Consider the following 22,984-nt stretch of genomic DNA (forward strand, 5'->3'; position numbering starts at 1 on the left):
GGCGCACAAGTGAAGGGGAGGAGCATAACAAAATAATAAATAACAAAGAAACATCATTGATAAAATGAGTTATACAGGTAAGTTTTGTTTTAGCTTAATCTTAAATGTTTCAACACACATGCTATCCCGGATCCCGGAATTCCATAGAGAGGACCCCGCATGGATGAATAAAGAGGGAATTTACACAATAATTGAATTGAACCTTTTAGTGCCCAGTAATGAAAATCCAAGCGATGGTTATACACCCTGCAGAGGTATATATGCCTCAGATCTTCTCATGCTGCTTCAATTAACCTACCTCTTTTGTGATTGTCCATGGTAGTTTTGGCAAGAAACTTAGCACTGCTTCAGAGAAAGGAAGATGAGGTACGTCATGCTCCAATAACAACACCTCATTTTCAGTTTCTTTGTCTCCAATTGCACCAAGGTTCCGAACAAAATGACCCTGAGATGAAGGGAAAGAAATAAAATTAACAAGTAGTATGCCTCTGGCAGGCTCGCCTGCATTACGCGATTCAATATAGCAGCAGTGCCGACTTTGAAAACTTCTAAGATTAATAATAACTCACAAACAACACTACTCGTATATGACAACAAAATACTATGTTCATTGACCCTAAATAACACTTGATTACTCTTGTTCAAGTTTCATGAAGTTATGATTACATCTCAAAAACTTTAACCTTGGTTTTAATAAGATTTCAATGTTGATGACGCTGCCAACACTGTCGTTGCCGCTGTCGGAAAAGCAAAACAGTCAAATTCCATGTAGCTACTTCTTTCCTGAAACTTTAAGTTGGGCAAAGCGGACTTCAGTATCAACAATTGATCGAAGTAATAAAGAGAGAGAAGAGAGAAGGCTAATTCAAGTTAGTCTTTTTTCCTAAGCAAAAGATTCTTCACATAAAAACCTAAGTTTATGAGTTAAAATCCACTTCACTCTTGGACTAAATCTATAGGTTCATAGATCACAAAAATAAAATTCTATTCAATACAAACCTATTTCTTTCCTGAACCTTTAGTTAGCAAAGCTAACTTTGGTATCTGTAACTGATCGATTGGTAATAAAGAGAGAGAAACAGAAAGAAAGGAGAGAAAGGAAGAGACTGGCTGCTCCAATAAAAAATGTTGCAAAGGAGCTAAATGCTGATTTCAAAGTCAATCTCTTACCTCAGTTAAGGATATTTCACATAAACTCATACAAGTAATTTATTTTAGTTATAATCCTGGGGGGCGTTTCATGAAAGGACTTGTCGGACGTTTTATCCGACAAGTCCCATTTTATCCGACAGTTACCATAGTAACAGTGCTCCTCAGCCAATCAAAATCAAGGAAAGATGTCAGATCTGACAACTTGTCGGACAAAAATGTTGATGAAACGCCCCCCAGTTCACTCTAAGACAAAAAAAAATCATTATTGATGCAATAACATTCCGCTTCCATGTACTGAATTCTTTCCTGAATTAAGTTAGCAAAGCTAACTTCAGTATCTGTAACTGATCGAGGTAATAAAGAGAAAGAAGTAAAGACAGTGAGAAAAAGACAGAAATGAAGAGACGGGCTACTCCGATAAGTCACATTGCAAAGGAACTAAACACTGACTTCAAAGTCAGTCTTTTACCTCAGTTAAAGATACTTCACATAAAAATATAATATTATGAGTTTAAATCAACTAAACTCTCAATACGTTCATAATTCATAAAACATTTCAATTCCAGGTACATGTACTGGTACTTAATTCTTTCATGAACCTTTAAGTTAGCAAAGGAGCTAAATGCTGACTTCAAAGTCAGCCTTTTACCTCAGCTGAAAATTCTTCACATAAAAATATAATTTTTATAAGTGAAAATCCACTGCAATTTCATAGTCAAAAACAAAATATTAATAATTCATAACATTATGAATCCATTTATTTCCTGGGTCCTATAAAATTAGCAAAGCCAACGGTACCCGTAACTGATCGAGGTAATAAAGAGAAATAGAGAGAAGAGAGAGAGCAAGAAATGAAAAGACTGGCTACTCCAATAAGTCATGTTGAAAAGGAGCTACATGCTGACTTCAAAGTCTTTAACCTCAGTTAAAGATACTTCACATAATAACATCATCACTAAGACAAAACATAAACATTCATTATTCATGCAACAACGTTCTGCTTCCTTGTACTTAATTAATTCCTGAATTAAGTTAGCAAAGCTAACTTCAGTACCTGTAACTGATCGAGGTAATAAAGAGAAAGATATAGAAAGAGAGTGAGAGCAAGAAAGGAAGAGATTGGCTACTCCAATAAGTCATGTTGCATAGGAGCTAAATGCTGACTTCAAAGTCAGTCTTTTACCTCAGTTAAAGATACTTCACATACAAAAAAATATTTCACAAGTTAAAATAAACTTCACTCTCAGGCCAAAAATATATATATGTTTGTAATTCATAACACATCATTCTGATTCCATAAACTTTTTCTTCATGAACTTTTAAGTTAGCTAACTTCAGTATAGAACTAATTGAGGTAATAAAGGGAGAGAAATAGAGGGGGAGAGAGAGCAAGAAAGGAAGAGATTGGCTACTCCAATAAGTCATGTTGCAAAGGAGCTAAATGCTGACTTCAAAGTCAGTCTTTTACCTCAGTTAAAGATACTTCACATAAAATCATAATTATAAGAGTTTTTAATCAACTTCACACAAAAAATATAAATTTGTAATTCATGCAACACAATTCCATGTATATGTACTTAATTCTCTCCTGAATTAAGTTAGCAACGCTTACTTCAGTATAACTGGTTCAGGTAATACCCCTTCACTTTTATAGACAAAAAAATATTCATAATTAACAAAACATTTTGAATCCATTTCTTTCCTGAACCTCTAAAATTAGCAAAGCTACATGTACATGTAACTGTACCTGTAACTGATCGAGGCAATAAAGAGAGAGAAATAGAGAGAAGAGAGAGAACAAGAAAGGAAGAGACTGGCTACTCCAATAAGTCATGTTGCATAGGAGCTAAATGCTGACTTCAAAGTCAGTCTTTTACCTCAGTTAAAGATACTTCACATAAAAACATTATATTATGAGTTTAAATCAACTTCACACTTAGACAAAAAATATGCATTTGTAATTAATGAAACACAATTCCAATTCCATGTACTTAATTCTATCCTGAATTAAGTTAGCAATGCTTACTACAGTATCTGTAACTGATCAAGGTAATAAAGAGAGAGAAATATAGAGTAAAGACAGAGAGAAACAGACAGAAATAAAGAGACGGGCTACTCCAATAAGTCATGTTGCATAGGAACTAAACACTGACTTCAAAGTCAGTCTTTTACCTCAGTTAAAGATACTTCACATAGAAATATAATATTATGAGTTTAAATCAACTTAACTCTTAATACGTTCATAATTCATAAAACATTTCAATTCCAGGTACATGTACTGGTACTTAATTCTTTCATGAACCTTTAAGTTAGCAAAGCTAGCTTCAGTATCTGTAACTGATTGAGGTAATAAAGAGAGAGCAATAGAAAGAGAGAGAGCAAGAAATGAAGAGACTGGCTACTCCAATAAGTCATGTTGCATAGGAGCTAAATGCTGACTTCAAAGTCAGCCTTTTACCTTAGCTGAAAATTCTTCACATAAAAATATAATTTTTATAAGTGAAAATCCACTTCAATTTCATAGACAAAAACAAAATATTAATAATTCATAACATTATGAATCCATTTATTTCCTGGGTCCTATAAAATTAGCAAAGCCAACGGTACCCGTAACTGATCGAGGTAATAAAGAGAAATAGAGAGAAGAGAGAGAGCAAGAAATGAAAAGACTGGCTACTCCAATAAGTCATGTTGAAAAGGAGCTAAATGCTGACTTCAAAGTCAGTCTTTTACCTCAGTTAAAGATACTTCACATACTAACATCATCACTAAGACCAAACATAAACATTCATTATTCATGCAACAACGTTCCGCTTTCTTGTACATAATTAATTCCTGAATTAAGTTAGCAAAGCTAGCTACAGTATCTGTAACTGATCGAGGTAATAAAGAGAAAGAAATAGAAAGAGAGAGCAAGAAAGGAAGAGACTGGCTACTCCAATAAGTCATGTTGCATAGGAGCTAAATACTGACTTCAAAGTCAGTCTTTTACCTCAGTTAAAGATACTTCACATAAAAACATTATATTATGAGTTTAAATCAACTTCACACTTAGACAAAAAATATACATTTGTAATTCACGAAACACAATTCCATGTACATGTATATGTACTTAATTCTAGCCTGAATTAAGTTAGCAATGCTTACTACAGTATCTGTAACTGATCGAGGTAATAAAGAGAAAGAAATAGAAAGAGAGAGCAAGAAATGAAGAGACTGGCTACTCCAATAAGTCATGTTGCATAGGAGCTAAATGCTGACTTCAAAGTCAGTCTTTTACCTCAGTTAAAGATACTTCACATTAAAAAAAATATTTCACAAGTTGAAATAAACTTCACTCTCAGGCCAAAAATATATATATGTTTGTAATTCATAAAACATCATTCTGATTCCATAAACTTTTTCTTCATGAACTTTTAAGTTAGCTAACTTCAGTATCTGTAACTGATCGAGGTAATAAAGAGAGAGAAATAAAAAGAGAGAGCAAGAAAGGAAATGACTGGCTACTCCAATAAGTCATGTTGCATAGGAGCTAAATGCTGACTTCAAAGTCAGTCTTTTACCTCAGTTAAAGAGACTTCACATAAAAACATTATATTATGAGTTTAATTCAACTTCACACTTAGACAAAAAATATACATTTGTAATTCATGAAACACAATTCCATGTACATGTATATGTACTTAATTCTATCCTGAATTAAGTTAGCAATGCTATTATCTGTAACTGATCGAGGTAATAAAGAGAGAGAAATAGAAAGAGAGAGAGAGCAAGAAAGGAAGAGATTGGCTACTCCAATAAGTCATGTTGCATAGGAGCTATATGCTGACTTCAAAGTCAGTCTTTTACCTCAGTTAAAGATACTTCACATACAAAAAAAATTTTCACAAGTTAAAATAAACTTCACTCTCAGGCCAAAAATATATATATGTTTGTAATTCATAAAACATCATTCTGATTCCATAAACTTTTTCTTCATGAACTTTTAAGTTAGCTAACTTCAGTATAGAACTAATTGAGGTAATAAAGGGAGAGAAATAGAGAGAGAGAGAGAGCAAGAAAGGAAGAGATTGGCTACTCCAATAAGTCATGTTGCAAAGGAGCTAAATGCTGACTTCAAAGTCAGTCTTTTACCTCAGTTAAAGATACTTCACATAAAATCATAATTATAAGAGTTTTTAATCAACTTCACACAAAAAATATAAATTTGTAATTCATGAAACACAATTCCATGTATATGTACTTAATTCTCTCCTGAATTAAGTTAGCAACGCTTACTTCAGTATAACTGGTTCAGGTAATACCCCTTCACTTTTATAGACAAAAAAATATACATAATTAACAAAACATTTTGAATCCATTTCTTTACTGAACCTCTAAAATTAGCAAAGCTACATGTAACTGTACCTGTAACTGATCGAGGCAATAAAGAGAGAGAAATAGAGAGAAGAGAGGGAACAAGAAAGGAAGAGACTGGCTACTCCAATAAGTCATGTTGCAAAGGAGCTAAATGCTGAATTCAAAGTCAGTCTTTTGCCTTAGTTAAAGAAACTTCACATAAAAACATAATTTTATGATTTAAAATCCACTTCACTATTATAGACTAAAAAAAATGTTCGTAATTCACAAAACATTTTGAATGCATGTTATTTCTTTCCTGAACCGATAAGTTAGCAAAGCTAACTTCAGTATCTGCAACTGATCGAGGTAATAAAGAGTGAGAAATAAAGAGAGAGAGAGAAACAGAAAGAAAGGAAGAGACTGGCTGCTCCAAATAGTCATGTTGCAAAGGAGCTAAATGCGGACTTCAAAGTCAGTCATTTACCTCAGTTAAAGATACTTCACAAAAAATCATAATTCTATGAGTTTAAATCAACTTCATTCTTAGACAAAAATTACATACATTTGTAATTAATGAAACACAATTCCAATTCCATGTACTTAATTCTATCCTGAATTAAGTTAGCAATGCTTACTACAGTATCTGTAACTGACCAAGGTAATAAAGAGAGAGAAATATAGAGAAAAGACAGAGAGACGGACAGAAATAAAGAGACTGGCTACTCCAATAAGTCATGTTGCATAGGAGCTAAATGCTGACTTCAAAGTCAGTCTTTTACCTCAGTTAAAGATACTTCACAAAAAAACATTATTTTTTTAGTTATAACCCACTTCACTCTTAATATGTTCATAATTTATGAAACATTTCATTTCCATGTACTCATTTCTGTCCTGATGCTTTAAGTTAGCAGAGCTAACTACAGTATCTGTCACTGATCGAGGTAATAAAAAAAGAGAAATAAAGAGAAAAGACAGAGAGAGAGAGCAAGAAATGAAGAGACTGGCTACTCCGATAAGTCACATTGCAAAGGAGCTAAATGCTGACTTCAAAGTCAGTCTTTTACCTCAGTGACAGATACTTCACAAAAAAACATGATTTCACGAGTTAAAATTGACATTCAGTTTATAATTCACGAAACAACATTCCGATTCCATTAACCTCTTTCTTTTCTGAACCTCTATTAAAGCTTACTTCAGTATCCGTAACCGATCGAGGTAATAAAGAAAGAGAAATAGAGAGAAAAGAGAGAGAGAGAGAAAGAAAGGACTAAGTCAAATTGCAATGGAGCTAAATGCTGACTTCAAAGTCAACCTTTTAATTTACAAAACAACATTCTGATTCCATGTTCTTATTTCTTTACTGAACCTTTAAGTTAGCAAGTTTTCAGTCCGTAAGGTAATAACGTAATAAACAGAGAGAATTAGAGAAATTAGAAAGAGAGAGAGAGAGAGAAAGAAACAAAGAGACTGGTTACTTGATCAATCTTATGTTTAAGTTTCATGAACTAGGTAGCTCTATATACTTTCTTAGTTATGATAACACTTCATAAACTTATGTTGACGACACAGCCGTTACAGCCGCCGCCGTTGAAAAAGTGGCGCCTAGTCGCTCAGCTACGAGGCGAGACAAAAGTGCAACATCAAACAAATTATCAGCAAACAAGATTTTATACAAAGAGATGTTGTCTAGTATTTTTTAATAGGAATTATAAATGTAAACTAATCATAGAATAACAAATGGAGAGGAAGCAATGCATTACAAAGGCGCAACCAAAAGTACAGAGCATCTTGCATTTAATCATTTGTGCATCATACTCTGATGAGTGCATAACATAATGATTTCTTCATGACAATTTCAAAAACAAGATTTTATTACCTCTGCAAACTTCTAACGCCAAGATATTTTGCACCCTCATTTTTTCCTGATATGACACTGATTAGAAACATGTAGTGAAAGCATGGAATAATTCAAGAAGTCTAATTGGGGTTGGTCCTGGGAGTAAAACTCAAACAATCGATGCATTGGATCAGTTAATCAACATTCGGCAACCGAATACTACTTTTTACACTAATCAAATGATCGCCAGATGACGTCGACTACTGATTTGATATATTTGATCATTAAAGTACATGGCTATAATCTTTGATATTTGACAACAAAGTGCAAGATAACAAATGAAATTTATGCTAAATGTTAAATGAATTCCAAACATTGCAATTCTTTCAAAACATCACAAGGACAGCTGCGTTGCCGACCATGCATCATTCAGCTGTGTTGAAGTGCATATCATAGGCGCTGTATTGGGACACACGACTGAGTAACTCGATTGAGTCAGCTCGCACATTATGTGTGACCACTGGTAGGTCATGCAAATAGATCTGCTTTCTTGTGATTTCTGATATTCCAACAATCATGACTGTTCAAACTATTTGATTGTTTACCCTGGCCAACTTCAAAAGGCAAAACTTAGGTTATTCTTCCCAGGCCTTGTTGGGGTTGCAAGAATCTTAAAGTTCAATTCTTAATTAGGTCCCAAATTAAGTCCCAAGTTCAAGCATAAATCCTTTGATTAAACCCAAATTTGAAGCTGATTTGCATTGAGTTGCAATTTTAATAATATGGAGCATTTATAAAGCGTAGTTATAATATAAATATTCTCTACTGCACTTGACACTTGGCATATACACGCTCAAGCATTCAAGGAATACCCATTCATCCCACCTGGGTTGCTGTTAACATGCCATGGTTGGGAATTGGACCCACATTCCTCAGAATAAAAGATGGGAGTCATACCCACTCGACCACGACATCCCCAACATACTTACCTACTGACATCCCATGTGTCCAAGGGATGATTTCATTAAGTGACTTGTAATTTATTTTTTTTCAGAGATCAGATCCAATAGATTCAGTAGCTCAGTGAGTAACTGACAAAAAAATTCATGAAATGCTAGCCAGTGATCTATATACACGTAGACTCTGACCCAGTGAACAGTCATGTTCCTGTTGTAAAAATGTTGAGGTTAAACATAACTAAATGCAAATCATCACTGTGCACTTCTGATTACCTGAAAATCAAGTTGCTGTGTATTTTTTGAGTTTCTCTCATTCTAAAGTGGGCCCCTTATCTTATCTATTAATTCTTGATTTGACACATGTATAGCCTAATTCTCCAAAATATCTCATCACCATTAGAATAGGTTTCTGATATGTATACTCGCTAGATATCTAGAACCTATAGGCCATGAATCTATGCTGACTATCTCCATATCATTTGGCTAAGGGTTCCCAAACTGTTATAGAATGATGGATTATAAAAACTGACATATGACCTCAAATTTTTTCACCCACCCTAAAATAGATATTTATGAAATTAATACACAAAAAGGATACCTAGAATCTCTTGGCCATGAACCTATGCTGACTATGATTCCTATCACTGGCTAAGAGTTCCCACTTCCTTTCTTAAACTGCTACAGAATGATGGATTATAAAGACTAACCTATGAGTATGACCTTGAATTTTTTTTCACCCACCCTAAAATAAGTTGATGAAATTAATACTCACTAGAGGATACCTAGAATCTCTTGGCCATGAACCTATGCTGACTATGATTCCTATTGCTGGCTAAGGGTTCACACTGCATTTCTTAAACTGCTATAAAATGATGGATTATAAAGATTGACCTATGACCTTGAAATTTATTCACCAACCCTTAAATAAGTTGATGAAATTAATACTCACTCGAGGATACCTAGAATCTCTTGGCCATGAGTCTATGCTGACTATAATCCTATTACCTTTCAATGTCTCATACTGCTGTGTCTCAATACGGATCTTTGGTATAAGCCGTTCAGCTGCCATGAAGAGATGTCTGGTGCCCTAAAACAGAACATAGATCAGAATTATGACAATAGCAATCAAATTTACTTTTATTCCTTCATATCTTAGTAGCTGTATCAAGGGCATGTCATGCCTAGTGTTCCTAAATAATGATTACACAAGTACATACTTTTCATGTGTTTGAAATTTAATCAAACAGGAAATTTCCAACATTTCTCTTTCTCTGTGAAATTGTGGAAAGGCATGTTGGCCAGAGACAAGGCCATTTAATAGAGTTATTCCCAGACATGAAAGACTAATTAATGAGTTTGGACTGCATTTACTTTTTAAGTATCTTATTGTGAAATACAGTGTATATATTTATTGCAATTAATGATCAAATCAACTAGCATCAAAACATTTCCAACCAAAACAATAGACATAGATATAGTCTCTTGTTTGCCAATTTTTTAAACTTGTCACCTTTGGAAAGTATGTTTTTTTAATTGTATGAATATCATTTCATGACCCAGATGAGCTTTAGAACACTGTACACAAGACAGTTAAGTTTTTGCTACAAAGAAAGAAGAAGATAATTTTTTGCAGGAGTTTCTGCATTTACTGTAAAGTCAAAATAAATTTACAATACATAAACATAATCGTAGTATGACATTAAAGTACAATGTGACAAATTTATAACAGTGTCATAACAAAATTTAGACATGAATACAAGTTAAGCATAAGAAAAAGTAGTGAAAAACAAATGCAGTGGCAAACTATATAAGCAAATAAATGCTTGAGTAATAGCAGCCAAAATCCTTACCCCTTGGACTGCAGGAGGCATAATAACACCACAAAATGGCCGCCAATTACGCTGGATGATACCAACAACACGACATGTAGGTATTGCTCCCTTCTTAGGGCTGCTGATTGAGTTGTCAATATCCTGAAAGATAGAATTTTTACTCAAATTAGGAATGAGCAAAATTAGCACTGTCAGTTTAACGTTAAACTTTATAAAACAATGACATGGAAGTCATAAAAACCCCATGGTGAATTGCAAGAAATACAAGGGAACACTGAATACTATTTGAAAACTTTAATGTAATATGACATCATGAAATCTGCGAACAAGAATAGACATGCTAGATAAAATACAGGCTGGCTCTAAACTACTGCAAGTGAACCAATCAGTTTATCCTATATGAGCATCTCAGTAACAACTTGCAGGCATGTTCCGTTCTGGCCAATTCAGTATACAAGCCCATGATCCCTCTCAATTTATTTGTGGATTTCACTGCCTACAGATGGGGGGGGGGGGGGCTTCACAACCAAGAAAAAAAAAGGAGAAGACAAAATAAAACTAACTAAAAGGGGAGAAATACATTGTTCTGAGTATATTACATCAAAATCTGTAATAAAATTACATTTTTGCATGAAAAAGTTCAAAACGTTTGCAGCTTTTTAGAAATTTTGCCCTTTACGCCATGTTCCGCCACCTCAATTTTTTAAAGCTCATTACGCTACTGGTGGGTTTAACTATGTTGCATTACCTTTAATGAATAGAAATATTTCAAAATCCAACAACATCTTACCTCATCTAGTACATCTTCTTTTGATCCCTTGTCTTCTGCAATAACAGTAGAGGGCACTGTCCATTGAGACTCTGGAAGAATTTCTACTGCTACAATATCACCCTGTACAGCTCTGTTCTGATTGGCCAGTCCTTTGATGAAAACCTTTGTTTAAATTACAAGAGTTACAATTCAATACAGAGTTTGTACATCAAATCATATGAACTGATGATCATTACATGAAAAGTTTTTTACTGAAGATCAAGGACCTGTTAGTTAAAGAGAGACAACTGTGGTGACTTTGAAATTAATGGTAACTACCATGGTAACAGGGATCAGCAACCAACCACAATAAAAATGTTTATGATAGTTATAACAATTGCAAAGTTACCATAGGAGTAAGTCCTTATAAAAGGGCCTCAGACATATTTCTTCCTCCCTCACAAAGTACAAATAGTCACATAATCCAGATAATAACCATAACCATAATAACCATAAATAATTGCTACCACTGTAACCATGGTTCATTTCCATGATTTTTATAGAGCTGTGAGTAATTTCAATTTACCTGTGGGATAAACAATATCATTTAATGGGCTTTATGTGCTTAATCACAATGAAATCAGAACAAACCATTGTTCTAGACTATGAACTCAGGCCTACGAGTTTATACACTTTTAAAGTCCCTTCCTCTATTTCTATGACAATCCCTTCCTACCTTTTTGTTTTCTTTAAACAAAGTTCCTTTACTACTAACTTCTAAACCTTACAAGCTTGTACTCTTACCATTTTATCCACTCCTTGTACACTGACGTATCCCTCCCTAAAGTTTTCTCTGCTTGCTTTGAAGGTCCCTTTCTTGTATCTCCCTTCCTTGATACCAGTGTTGATTTCACAAGAGCTCAGGTGCTCTGGATAAAGAACGTTCTTACCTCCTGGTGCAGTGATGTCACTATCATTCTATCAATGGAGAAGATCAAATATGCCGAGAAATTTAAACAATGGCAGCCAAGTCACTTTAGGTGATTACATTATTAATATATTATTGATATTTTCAATAACTGAGGGACACATTGAAGGAAGATTTGCAATCACACAGGACTCCAAATATCAATATAAATAGATCTTCAACAAATCAGAAGTGTGCATTTGGAACATGCACATTATTTTTTTGTTGCATTTTAAAGCAACTTTAATTGCCCCTGAATGAATAAATATGAATAAATAATGGTATACAATAATATAATGTTCACAATGGGCTGCATACTATTACTTCAACTTTAGCACGGCTACCCCAATCAGATGCTCAAGCTTTCAAGGAGTTTCTTCTTACCCGGTACCCATTTGTGAGGAATGGAAAATATAGATTAAAGCCTTGCCAAAGACCTGAATGCTGCAGTGGATTTAAATCATATGATTAACTGATCAGAAATTAAAGATGCCTGGAAAATTGGAGCCAGGCATTTATTCTATGATAAAAAGAATAACCCTACATTGTAATGATTGAATGCTTCAATTAAGTAGTATGGAGTGACTTACAGCCTTGCGTTGTCTTTCCTTGGTTTCAATCTGAGCCAGTCTGTCCATCAGCTCAGGTCTGCCTTCCATTGCCTTCACATATTCATTGACTGTAACAACAAAACATACATTCTACCATCCACATCACAGGGGCATACTTGTTCATTCATATACTGGAACAGTGAAATACATTACTATAATTTTTTTTTTTTTTTTTTTTTGGGGGGGGGGGGATTTCACAGACACCCCCCCCCCCCATATAAACACATCCCCACATCAAACCAAATGACACAAAATTTATTCTACAGTTATACATGTAAGAGCTCACTGCAAAGAATTGGAGGGATTTGATGACTGCAGTCTCATTTTGCAATACAACTTTGCCAAACAACAGGCCAATTTCACATCTTTAGGGCAAGGCCACTTTTCCATAGGGCACATTTATATTACAGGACGAATAGGAAAAATTGAAGAAGTGCACAACAGGGCCCCGTCTTACACAGAGATACGATTGATCCTATCAATCGTAACTCTATGGAAATCCATCAGTGTCATAAATTTTTCTACATGAAATTTGCAAAATGTCCTTTGTAAACAAAGGAGACCACACCAAATTGTCAAGAAATCAATTTGGATATACATTCATATCTTGAAAAAAAAATTGAACAAACGTGCATTTTATATTTTGACTTTGCTGGCTCTGCATAGTTGCGATTGATCGGATCAATCAAAACTCTTTGTAAGATGGGCCCCAGATCTCCAAGGCCAATGAGAGCAGTGTGAAGGCCAGTCAACAGGGCAACCCATGGTCATGGCCTTGGATTATTGCAAGCCTTGAAATACAAAATTTTTATTCTTAATTCCAAGTCTGACATATGCCATCTCTATAATTACCTGTGTATGCCATACAACCCTCTTTCCTTGCTTTGTCTCTATTATCAACATCATTGGTGAGTAGGACAATCTTGATCTTAGTGTCTTTGAAGTGATTATCATACCAAGTAAGGCTCTTCCGTATTGCTCTATCGTTGAAGTCATTAGGAGATTCCTTTGGTTCGATCTCAATATATGTCTCTCTGAGGAAAAGAAAATAATGATAAAGGATGAGTTGTGATCTCCAAACTGGCGCTCCAGGGAGCATTTCATGAAACTAATACATGAAGCCAGCAATTTCCACTGAAAATGTTATAAGCTACTGAAATCCTTGCATCTGATTGGCTCTGCATAGTCTGTCAGTGAAATCATTCAAAAGAAGCTCCATGAAACACTATACTGGACTGGTCATGTTTAATAAAGCTTGTTATCGATGGCAACTTGCCACTACAATAAGCTAAAGCAATCTCGCCAAGTTAATTAAATGGCTAAGAAGATATTCATTACTAATTTATGGTATTTCATTTTGGTAACAAGTTTCATGATAGCTAGTCCCTAATGCCCACTAAGTAAAAACATGGGCAGCCAGGCCTGTGGGCAACAGAAAATTTTATAATACCAGTGTTGTAATACTTCTGCCTGATCATAACCTGGCAAAAACAACTTGACCTGATTTATTTCAAAGCCATGTTATGCCACTGCCTTGACCTTCTTTAATAATAAAAATACATGTGCTACATGTATACACTTATCAAGCACACTATCGTGCAGAGGAGGTACATGGCATAAGCCTATCGATAAACCTTTCTCTTTAATAAGAGTAAGGAAAATGTTTACTTAGGATACCAAAATGATGATAAATATAATACTTGTATCCAGCATTATAGTCACATGGAAAAATTCTGTATTACGGTATGGGCATTTATCTCTCTGACTTTGAAAATATTTTAAAAACATAATGTTAATTGTAAGATCCACAACATTGACCATAAATGATGATAAATCAAAGTGAAGTCATATCCTCACCTGTGGTGTTCATTTGTGAATACATAGAACTTTTTTTTGTCATTTGCAATGAGATCTCGTATCCTTTTGTACGATGGCAAACTTCTGTGTTTGACCTGAAAATAGAAAGTGACATTTTATTTAGTATTAAGACTGGCGCATTTTATCACAATTAATGTGATTAAAAAGCAGTCTTGAATTGAACAGAAAACTCATTTATCTCCCAGTGACAAGATGAACTACCAATACAACAGTGTAAGACAAAACCTAATAAAATAGGCATCTAAAAATCAATGCGATTTCAGAAAGCACTTTCAGATATTTAGCTATAAAAAGCTTCTTACAAATGAGAACTTATTTTTTTACACTTATGTAAGATTTAGTGGCATCACTACCCTAAATTCTCATCTTTGCAGTCCCTTTATCACAATATACCATCTTGAAAACACCTTCACCACAAGTCTTCTTTTTATATAATTAATACACACATAATTTAATCAATAAATTTGTATTTAGCCCATACCTCATTCTGAACTGTCTGCAGGAGAATGACATTTTTAATTGCTTTGTCCTCCAGTATATCCACCTGTGAAAGATAGAAAAAATACCCTTGAGAAATGTGCATGTATAGATACAAATGTGATGTGGGAGTTGTACTTCTGGGCCCTGTCTTACAAAGAGTTATGATTGATCCAATCAACCACAACTATGGAAAGCCAGCAACGTCAACATCTAAAATACATGTTTGTTCAAAATTCCAGATATGATGCATATTCATACATTCACTGTTTTCTTGACAATTCAATATGCTTCTCATTCTATTCAAAGGACATTGTGCAAATTTCCTAAAGAAAAAATTATGACATTGATGAATCATACTCTTTGTATCACCCACCCACCCTTCTTCGATCGCCGTCAGCACAGCTACAGCTGAGCATATGAATGAGCTGTAGCTGACGGCGATCAAAGAAGAACCTGGCTGATCCAAATATGTTTGTCATCAAAATTTGCTATTTTCCAGCATATTTTTCAGAAAGGTGGTAAGCTGATTGTATTTTATATCAATTCATCTTAATTATTTCTTCCTTTTCCCCCATCATAAAGCAAAATTTATGAGTAATAGAGCCTAGAGGGTGCAAAAGTGTACCCTGGCCTTAGTTTCTCCAGACGCTGTACTGTAAGTGTAATTAAGCGGAGGTTGTTTGCTCCACCATTACGAACCTAGCTAATCATGCAAATGGCCGTCATCCGTCTTTGTAGTGTAGGACCAAAAAATCTGAAAATATTGAAAAACTACTCCAAAACAGCAGATTTATCAGTCTTCGTCAGACCATACGGCATTATCCACCACTCCATTCACTGCCGTTTATTTTGTCATGTTCATCAGTGGCGGCGACTTTTTTCATCTCCCATTGACTTTACTAAACAACGAGCGCACACACACACTGATACACACGAGAAGAAAGGTGACTTATTTCAGGATAAGGACGACCACATTTTAAATTTGATTGCAACTTTTGCGAGCAAGCCAAGAATAAATCATGTGACCACTCCACTGTCCACTCACCAGTGTTTTTTTTTTTTTTTTACTTTTCTTTTGCTAGGCCCTAGTATTAAATCTTTGATGTTCCAACCATGCCAACTAATTGAGCAGCCATTAATTGCCCACAATCATGAAATCCTATTCTTTTCAAGAGGACAGCTCACCTGATGCAAAACTACATTTGTATCAAGAAGGAGATAATGAGGATAGCGGCACAACGTGTTTGCCACTTCGGGCACGGGCTCCTTCTCCAAGACCGGCTTATCCATTGAGCATTTGGAACAAACAGCGGATCCACACCAAATATCGTCCCTCAGATAGTGCTCCCTCACAACCTTCATCACTCCTCCTTTCCGAGTCTTCTTCACAAAACTCCTGGAAGTCAGCATGGTTGACTTACTGACCTTATTCAAAGATCACAAAAACCTAAAACGTTGAAGAAAAACTTAATTTCATGAATGATCTTCTCCGTCGGCACAAGACATTTGCACGCGAGACCATTATGTTTACCATTTGATATGGTGTCTTCGATCACGATCAAAATGAAAAATTGGGGCAACCGTAGCGTAGGGGAAGGCGGGGTAAGTTGAGCATAGGGGCAAGTTGAGCCACCACCTCCCAGAAGCGGATCTAAAGGGGGGGTTGCAACCCCCCCCCCCCCAAAAAAAAAAAAAAAAAAAAAATCCGGGGACCATTTTTTTAAATCTTATCTTTTTTTTTTAACTTGTAATTCCATTTTCACACACAGATTTTCAAAAATTTTCCCTACTGTGGGAGGGGGGACACCCCCTCCCACACCCTCCCCCCTCGCTCGCTCCGCTCGCTTGGACTCGGTCGCTACGCTCCCTCGCATACCACCCCAACCCCCCCCTTTATAAAAAGCTGGATCCGCCCCTGACCTCCAGGCCAATAATAGATGAGTCAGACATTGTGGTGGTGTCATGTATTGATAACCATTACATAACTCTTAACCCCACCACATTGTTTTCAACTTTGAAACAAAAAGTACTTTTTTAGAGGGAAAAATACAAATTTCAGCCAAAAAAGTAAAAAATGGTGTGAAATAGATCACTGCTTTTTACCCACACACGTCTTTAAGTACAACTGTATAATAAAGAAATAAGAACAAGATTGTTAGTCCAGGTATGGATTCTCATTCTTGTCATAGTCTTTTACATGATGGATGCATAAGAAATGTGTGGATGTGAAAATATCGCATTAAGTTCCGACTGGGGTAATTTCAGCCAGCCAAAATGGGGCAAGTTGAGCAATGGTAATTCGTATGGTAATGTATAATCAAATGATTAAACAAAAACCTTAAAAAGCCATTGATATGCAGGCAGAAAGGAGCAAATTCACATGACAGTTCTTTTACTTTTAGAGGATGTTAGTATTTATAGATATAGCAAGTGAAAAGACTTTAAATAATAAATTGACGTGCGGGTTCGCATACAATTTGTACATAGTTTTTGTGGCTCAACTTACCCCAGAAGGTGGCACAACTTACCCCACAGATGGGAAAAGTTGAGCCATTTGACATCGTTTTTTTCAAAGGTCAGAGTGTCTTTTAGTGTGGGGGTAGAGAGTTATATATAGGTGAAAAATATTTCCAAATAATCAAATTAAAAGGCATGCAAGGTACTTATTTCTACAATATCATTAGTCATATCAGATCTAACATGCAAAATGCAAAAAGTGTCACAACTTACCCCGCCTTCCCCTACGTACCGATCAAAGCTGCGAATCGTCTGGAAATCGAGCATTAAAATGAGCAAATGTGCCGGGGGCAGGCGTGGATTAAGCCGGGGAGGGGGCACAGGGGGCACGTGCCCCCTCCCTTTGAGAAGCAAAAATTAAAATTTGTAATGTAAAAATGCCATTAAAACATAGGTGTGCCCCTATATTCCTTAAAGGACAAGTCCACTCCAACAAAAATTGATTTGAATAAAAAGAGAAAAATCCAACAAGTAAAACACTGAAAATTTCATCAAAATTGGATTTAAAATAAGAAAGTTATGACATTTTAAGTTTCGCTTAATTTCACAAAATATTTATATACACATCCTGTTTGGTATGCAAATGAGGAGACTGATGACGTCATCCACTCACTATTTCTTTTGTATTGTATTATATGAAATATGAAACATTCTAATTTTCTCCTCATTGTCCAGTGAAACAACACTCTAAAAACAAATCAGTCAAAAATGACTGGTTAATTGGGTCAGCTGGGTGCAACTGTTATTCTAGTCATATTTGACTATTTTCTAGTCATATTTTACTAGAATAGAGTTATTTCTGACTAGAATATATGTCAGAAATGTGACTATCAGTGATTGCCATATCAGTTGCTCCCAGCTGACTACTGGTCTAGTCAATTTGACTGATCGGTTTTAAGAGTGAATGATTAATTCCTCCATGAACATGTGGAATTAGCATTGTTTAATACTATATTATTCAGTCAGGTCGGTCCCTATGGTCAAATCTGTAAAAAATGAAATATTGTATAATTCAAACAATAAAAAACAAAAGAAATAGTGAGTGATGGACATCATCGACTGACTCATTCGCATGTCACTGAGTTGTGCATATCACTGTTTTGTGAAAAATAAGCGAAACTTTAAAATGCCATAACTTTCTTATTTTACATCTGATTTTGATGAAATTTTCAGTGTTATGCTAGTTTGATTTTCTCTATTTATTCAAATCAACATTTTGCTGGGGTGGACTTGACCTTTGATTGAATATCTTTTTTTTTTGCTTCTCAATTTTTTTTCTGGTACGAAATACCCTTAATTTGTTGCTGAAAACCTTTTTTTGGGGCTCGTCAAATTTTTTCGGGTACAAAATATCCTTTAATCCTTTATTTTAATCCGAAAAAAATTGCCCCCCCCCCCATTGGAAAATTCTGGATCCGCCCCTTAGGGATAGGGGAAGCAAGGGGGAAGGGGCAGGCTGCCCCCCCCCCCCCGGTGGATTTCACCGGGAAAGCGAAAAAACGGGAAAATAGAAAAGGGAGGAGAAAGAAAGGGCACATAGTAAAGGGAAAGGAATTAAAGGGAGAAAAGAGGAAAGAGGAAAAGGCAAAGGGTAAAAGTGAAAAGAAAACTAAGAAGAAAGAAAAATGGGAAACGGAAGGAAAGCGGGAAAAGGAACGAAAGAAGAAGATGTGAGAAAGAATAAACCATTCTGAAATAGCATGATACATGATTGAGAAAGGGATATGAATTAAAACATAGGCGGATCTAGGGGGGCCCGAGGGGCCCGGGCTCCCCCCCCCCCCCTATTGGCGGAGCAAAAAAAAGAAAAAAATGAAAAAAAGAAAAAAAGAAAGAAAAAAGAAGAAAAAAGGAAAAGAGCGGAGAAAAAAGAAGAAGAGGAAGACGGGTGAATTAAAAAATATTGAAATGAGGGGAAAACTTGGAAAAATAAAAAGAATCTTTCATGTCACTATACAAAATTTTCGCTGGCGCATCGCGCTCGCATTGCCTGTTAGGTGATTTACATAACTAACTTGTTCAATATTGAGCTTAAATACCAAGTTTGGAAGTCAATATACAAAACATATTTCACCTCGGAAATCGAACTTTCATTATTTTGTGTGATTTACAAATTGATTTTTATAAAGTGCTATGTAAAAATGTCAGTTATTTGAATATTAAAATTTTCTGCTCGCGCTGTGCGCTCGCAAATTTTGATTTATCAGGTACTTATTATTTTCGTGAATTCCATTAAGTTTTTCAAAATATCCCTTTTCAGGTCTGATTGTCAAAACGTATCAGCTAGCGCTGCATGCTTGCATTTTGATTGGCGATTTATGTTTGTGTCAATATTGATTACACAACAAACTACTTAAAATCTCCTTTTCATGACAGTTTATCAAAAATTTTGGCTCGCGATTTGCACTCGCATTAATTCCGCACCCACATTATGCATTTATAAATAAGATATCAATTTAATAATTAAATTGTCCCTTTTGTTTCATCTCGCGCTTAGCAAGAGGAATAGAAAAATAGTCATCATTTTCAAATGATGACATGTCCTAAGGATTTCCCAGTCCTTTGTCAAAACTAAAAAAAATAATAATGATGAAAAGTATCAGCCCTTTATTAAGTGCGATCCATATCCACCTCACAATTTTTCTACAAAGTGCTTGCCTATAGAGCTGAAAATGACCCTTTTTTAAGATCGGAATATCAAATATTTTATGCTCGCGCTTCGCGCTCGCTTTGATTTTCATGATAAAAGATGTATTTAGAATGCCTAGATTCTTGGATTAAATCTGAAACACGCGCGTGCATCTGCTCGCGCTTTGTGCTCGCATTATTAATGTAGGAAGATCCCCTATTAGTCACCCTTTTCATGATTTACAAAACATGAACAGAGTGTACCATTTTTAGGTCTAAATCTCGAATTTTTCCGCTCGCATCAATAATTGTTTAGTTATATGACAGTTTATCAAAAATTTTGGCTCGCGATTTGCACTCGCATTAATTCCGCACCCACATTATGCATTTATAAATAAGATATCAATTTAATAATTAAATAGAACTGTTGATTTCCATGCCCAAAATCCAACAGCCATTTGGCTATGCCCGCTTTGTGATATGATGAACTTTGCTAGCTCATTTTTTTACTCTTCACTTGACTCTAATAAATCTACAGAATCTATATTGAACTTAAGTGGGTCTAACTCCTTTGAAAGTCTTACGTCCCTTAATGAGGGCACCGAGGACGTTGAACTACGTTATGACCACTGGAATAAAGTAAATCATCAAGCCCAATTCGTACCAGTTCAGGACTAGGCCCCCTAAATGATTCTAAAGTCGGAGTTGGACGCCGTGAGAAAGACCTAAGAGTAACTCCACTGAAACTTACAAGAACCAGCAACAGTTGGACGATTGTTGGAAAAAATGGAAAAAGTAACATTCCAACTGATAGAACTTCACCAACAAATAGACTTTCTTGCCTAAATGTCAACCGTCAACTGGAAACAAATAGATCTAGGAGTATATGTAGGACTATCCATAAAGCTCATCGGAATATGAAGAGCGATAAAAATGCAACAAAAATTGCCATCATTAACTGTCGCAGTGTAAGGGGAAAAACTGCAATGCTTACCTCGCTTATTGAAACTGTAAATCCTGATATAATCATTGGTACTGAATCCTGGCTAGATCAAACTGTTAAATCTGCCGAAATCTTCCCAGCTCATTTCCAAATTTTTAGAAAGGATAGGAATTCGCATGGTGGAGGTGTCTTCATTTGCGTTAACAGCTCCATCCCTTGCTTTCAAAGAACTGATTTAGATACTGAATCCGAGCAAATATGGTGTCAGGCTACCCTACAAGGTCAGACTCTGCATATAGGAAGCTTTTACCGACCACCTGATGCTAAAACTTCCCCTCTTCTAGACTTAGACTCGGCCATCTCTAAAATAAATTCTTCCTCACACTCCCCCCATATTGTAGTGGGTGGCGATTTTAATGTACCAGGGATAGATTGGACCGATGGGACTCAGAGTGAACCTAAAGGTGCACTACAGGAAGCTCTTGCAAATCTTATCTTCAATAATCATCTGTCCCAGAAAGTTACCTTTCCTACTAGACGCGATGAGTCTAGCGGTACCGAAAACACTTTGGACTTATTGTTAACTTCACATCCAGACTTAGTTTCAGAGGTCAACTCCCGTGTCGGAATAAGTGATCATCTTGTTATTGTAACAGAACTTCTTACCAAGCAGGGCCGTAGCTAGAGGGGGGGTATGGGGGGGTGTGACACCCCCCCAACATTCGTGGCAGTCGGCAAAATCATGTACCAGTTGGCAAAATGGAGGATAGGGGAGAAAAAGAAAGAAAGAAAGAGAGAGAGAGGGGGGAAAGAGAGAAAGAAAGAAAGAATGAAAGAAAGAAAGAAAGAAAGAAAGAAAGAAAGAAAGAAAGAAAGAAAGAAAGAAAGAAAGAAAGAAAGAAAGAAAGAAAGAAAGAAAGAAAGAAAGAAAGAAAGAAAGAAAGAAAGAAAGAAAGAAAGAAAGAAAGAAAGAAAGAAAGAAAGAAAGAAAAGGAAAGAAAAATAGGGGTACTAACTTCGAAGAGTTTTACGAGACTTTTAGAGTAAAGACAACCATGCAATTGGCAAATCCAAGTCCATGTAGCCAGGCTTAGAGCCCTACTAGTCAGCAAAATACTAAGTACAAAACAGATGGAGCTATAATAACACACAAAGTAAGCCCCCGGTCCTCCCCCAATATGAACAAGCTTGTTAGTTTGCAAATTATACCACAATTATTGACGATTTAACAAACACATTAGTTTTGTAAAATCAGAGGCAAGACTAGCTACATAAATATTGGGTGGGATGAATTTCCAAGGTTTAAGTTGAATAATCAAAGCCAAAGTATAGTTGGCAAATTATAAAGTGGGCCTATTAAAGTGGCAGAACACTATACGCTCTACCAGTCAGCAAAGTGATGTACAAGTACTGCCCCGTTTCAGATCTGAAAAGAACAGAACACATGACTTAAAAAAACTGGTAACTCTGCAGTTGGCAAATTCATGAAGACCAGTCTACAACTTGTAGACTTGTCTACAAGTTTGCAGTTGGCAAAAAACACAAAAATGTTCTAAGTTATTTTTACTAAACTTTTTTTTTTAATTTATGGTGTCAGAAGGTGCTTAGGGTGGGGATGGGGGCAGGTTGGGGTTGCATCATTCCTGGTGCTCGCATTGTCTGACTAATGAGATATATAGTCCTGTTGTATTTTAAGCCCATAAAGATTATGCACCAAACTATCTCCTTGCACTTCAAGTTATCATTGTTTTATGTAGTGACATATGCTTTTTTCATGACTATATACTTAAAGTGATTGCCCCCTTTTAAGGCCTTAATAAAACATTTCTAGTCTGTGCTTACGTTCGCATTAGTGTGGACCGATATAGATACCGGGCTGGTGTTAAATCAACACCGGCGTTTTTGCAGTGCACGAATTCCTAAAGACAGTCCTTAAAATGTCCCTTTTTCTGATCTAATTATAACAAATTTTCAGCTCGCGCTTCGCGCTCGCATCACTTAATTTAGTGAAATAGTAAATTCCTACAAACAAGCCATAGAATGCCCCTCTTCAGGTCTGAATTTCAAAAATTGTCAGCTCGCGCTTCT

At 35.7% G+C, this 22,984-nt stretch overlaps 1 protein-coding gene across 1 annotated transcript in view; it reads right to left on the reverse strand.

Moving 5' to 3' along the window:
- Positions 1–16,355, reverse strand: part of LOC129261271 (exosome complex exonuclease RRP44-like) — a 30,828-nt gene extending 14,473 nt beyond the window's left edge. The window contains exons 1-10 of the mRNA XM_064099249.1: positions 15,994–16,355; positions 14,810–14,872; positions 14,308–14,402; positions 13,303–13,484; positions 12,430–12,518; positions 11,677–11,850; positions 10,912–11,055; positions 10,140–10,262; positions 9,239–9,376; positions 299–445 (exon numbers count right to left, since the gene is read on the reverse strand). Coding sequence (XP_063955319.1) covers positions 299–445; positions 9,239–9,376; positions 10,140–10,262; positions 10,912–11,055; positions 11,677–11,850; positions 12,430–12,518; positions 13,303–13,484; positions 14,308–14,402; positions 14,810–14,872; positions 15,994–16,218 — 1,380 coding nt within the window. The 5' untranslated portion in view covers positions 16,219–16,355. The remainder of the gene's footprint in view (positions 1–298; positions 446–9,238; positions 9,377–10,139; positions 10,263–10,911; positions 11,056–11,676; positions 11,851–12,429; positions 12,519–13,302; positions 13,485–14,307; positions 14,403–14,809; positions 14,873–15,993) is intronic.
- Positions 16,356–22,984: the final 6,629 nt, after the last annotated feature.

This window comes from Lytechinus pictus, chromosome 5, assembly GCF_037042905.1.
Source record: "Lytechinus pictus isolate F3 Inbred chromosome 5, Lp3.0, whole genome shotgun sequence".
NCBI classification, from domain to species: domain Eukaryota; kingdom Metazoa; phylum Echinodermata; class Echinoidea; order Temnopleuroida; family Toxopneustidae; genus Lytechinus; species Lytechinus pictus.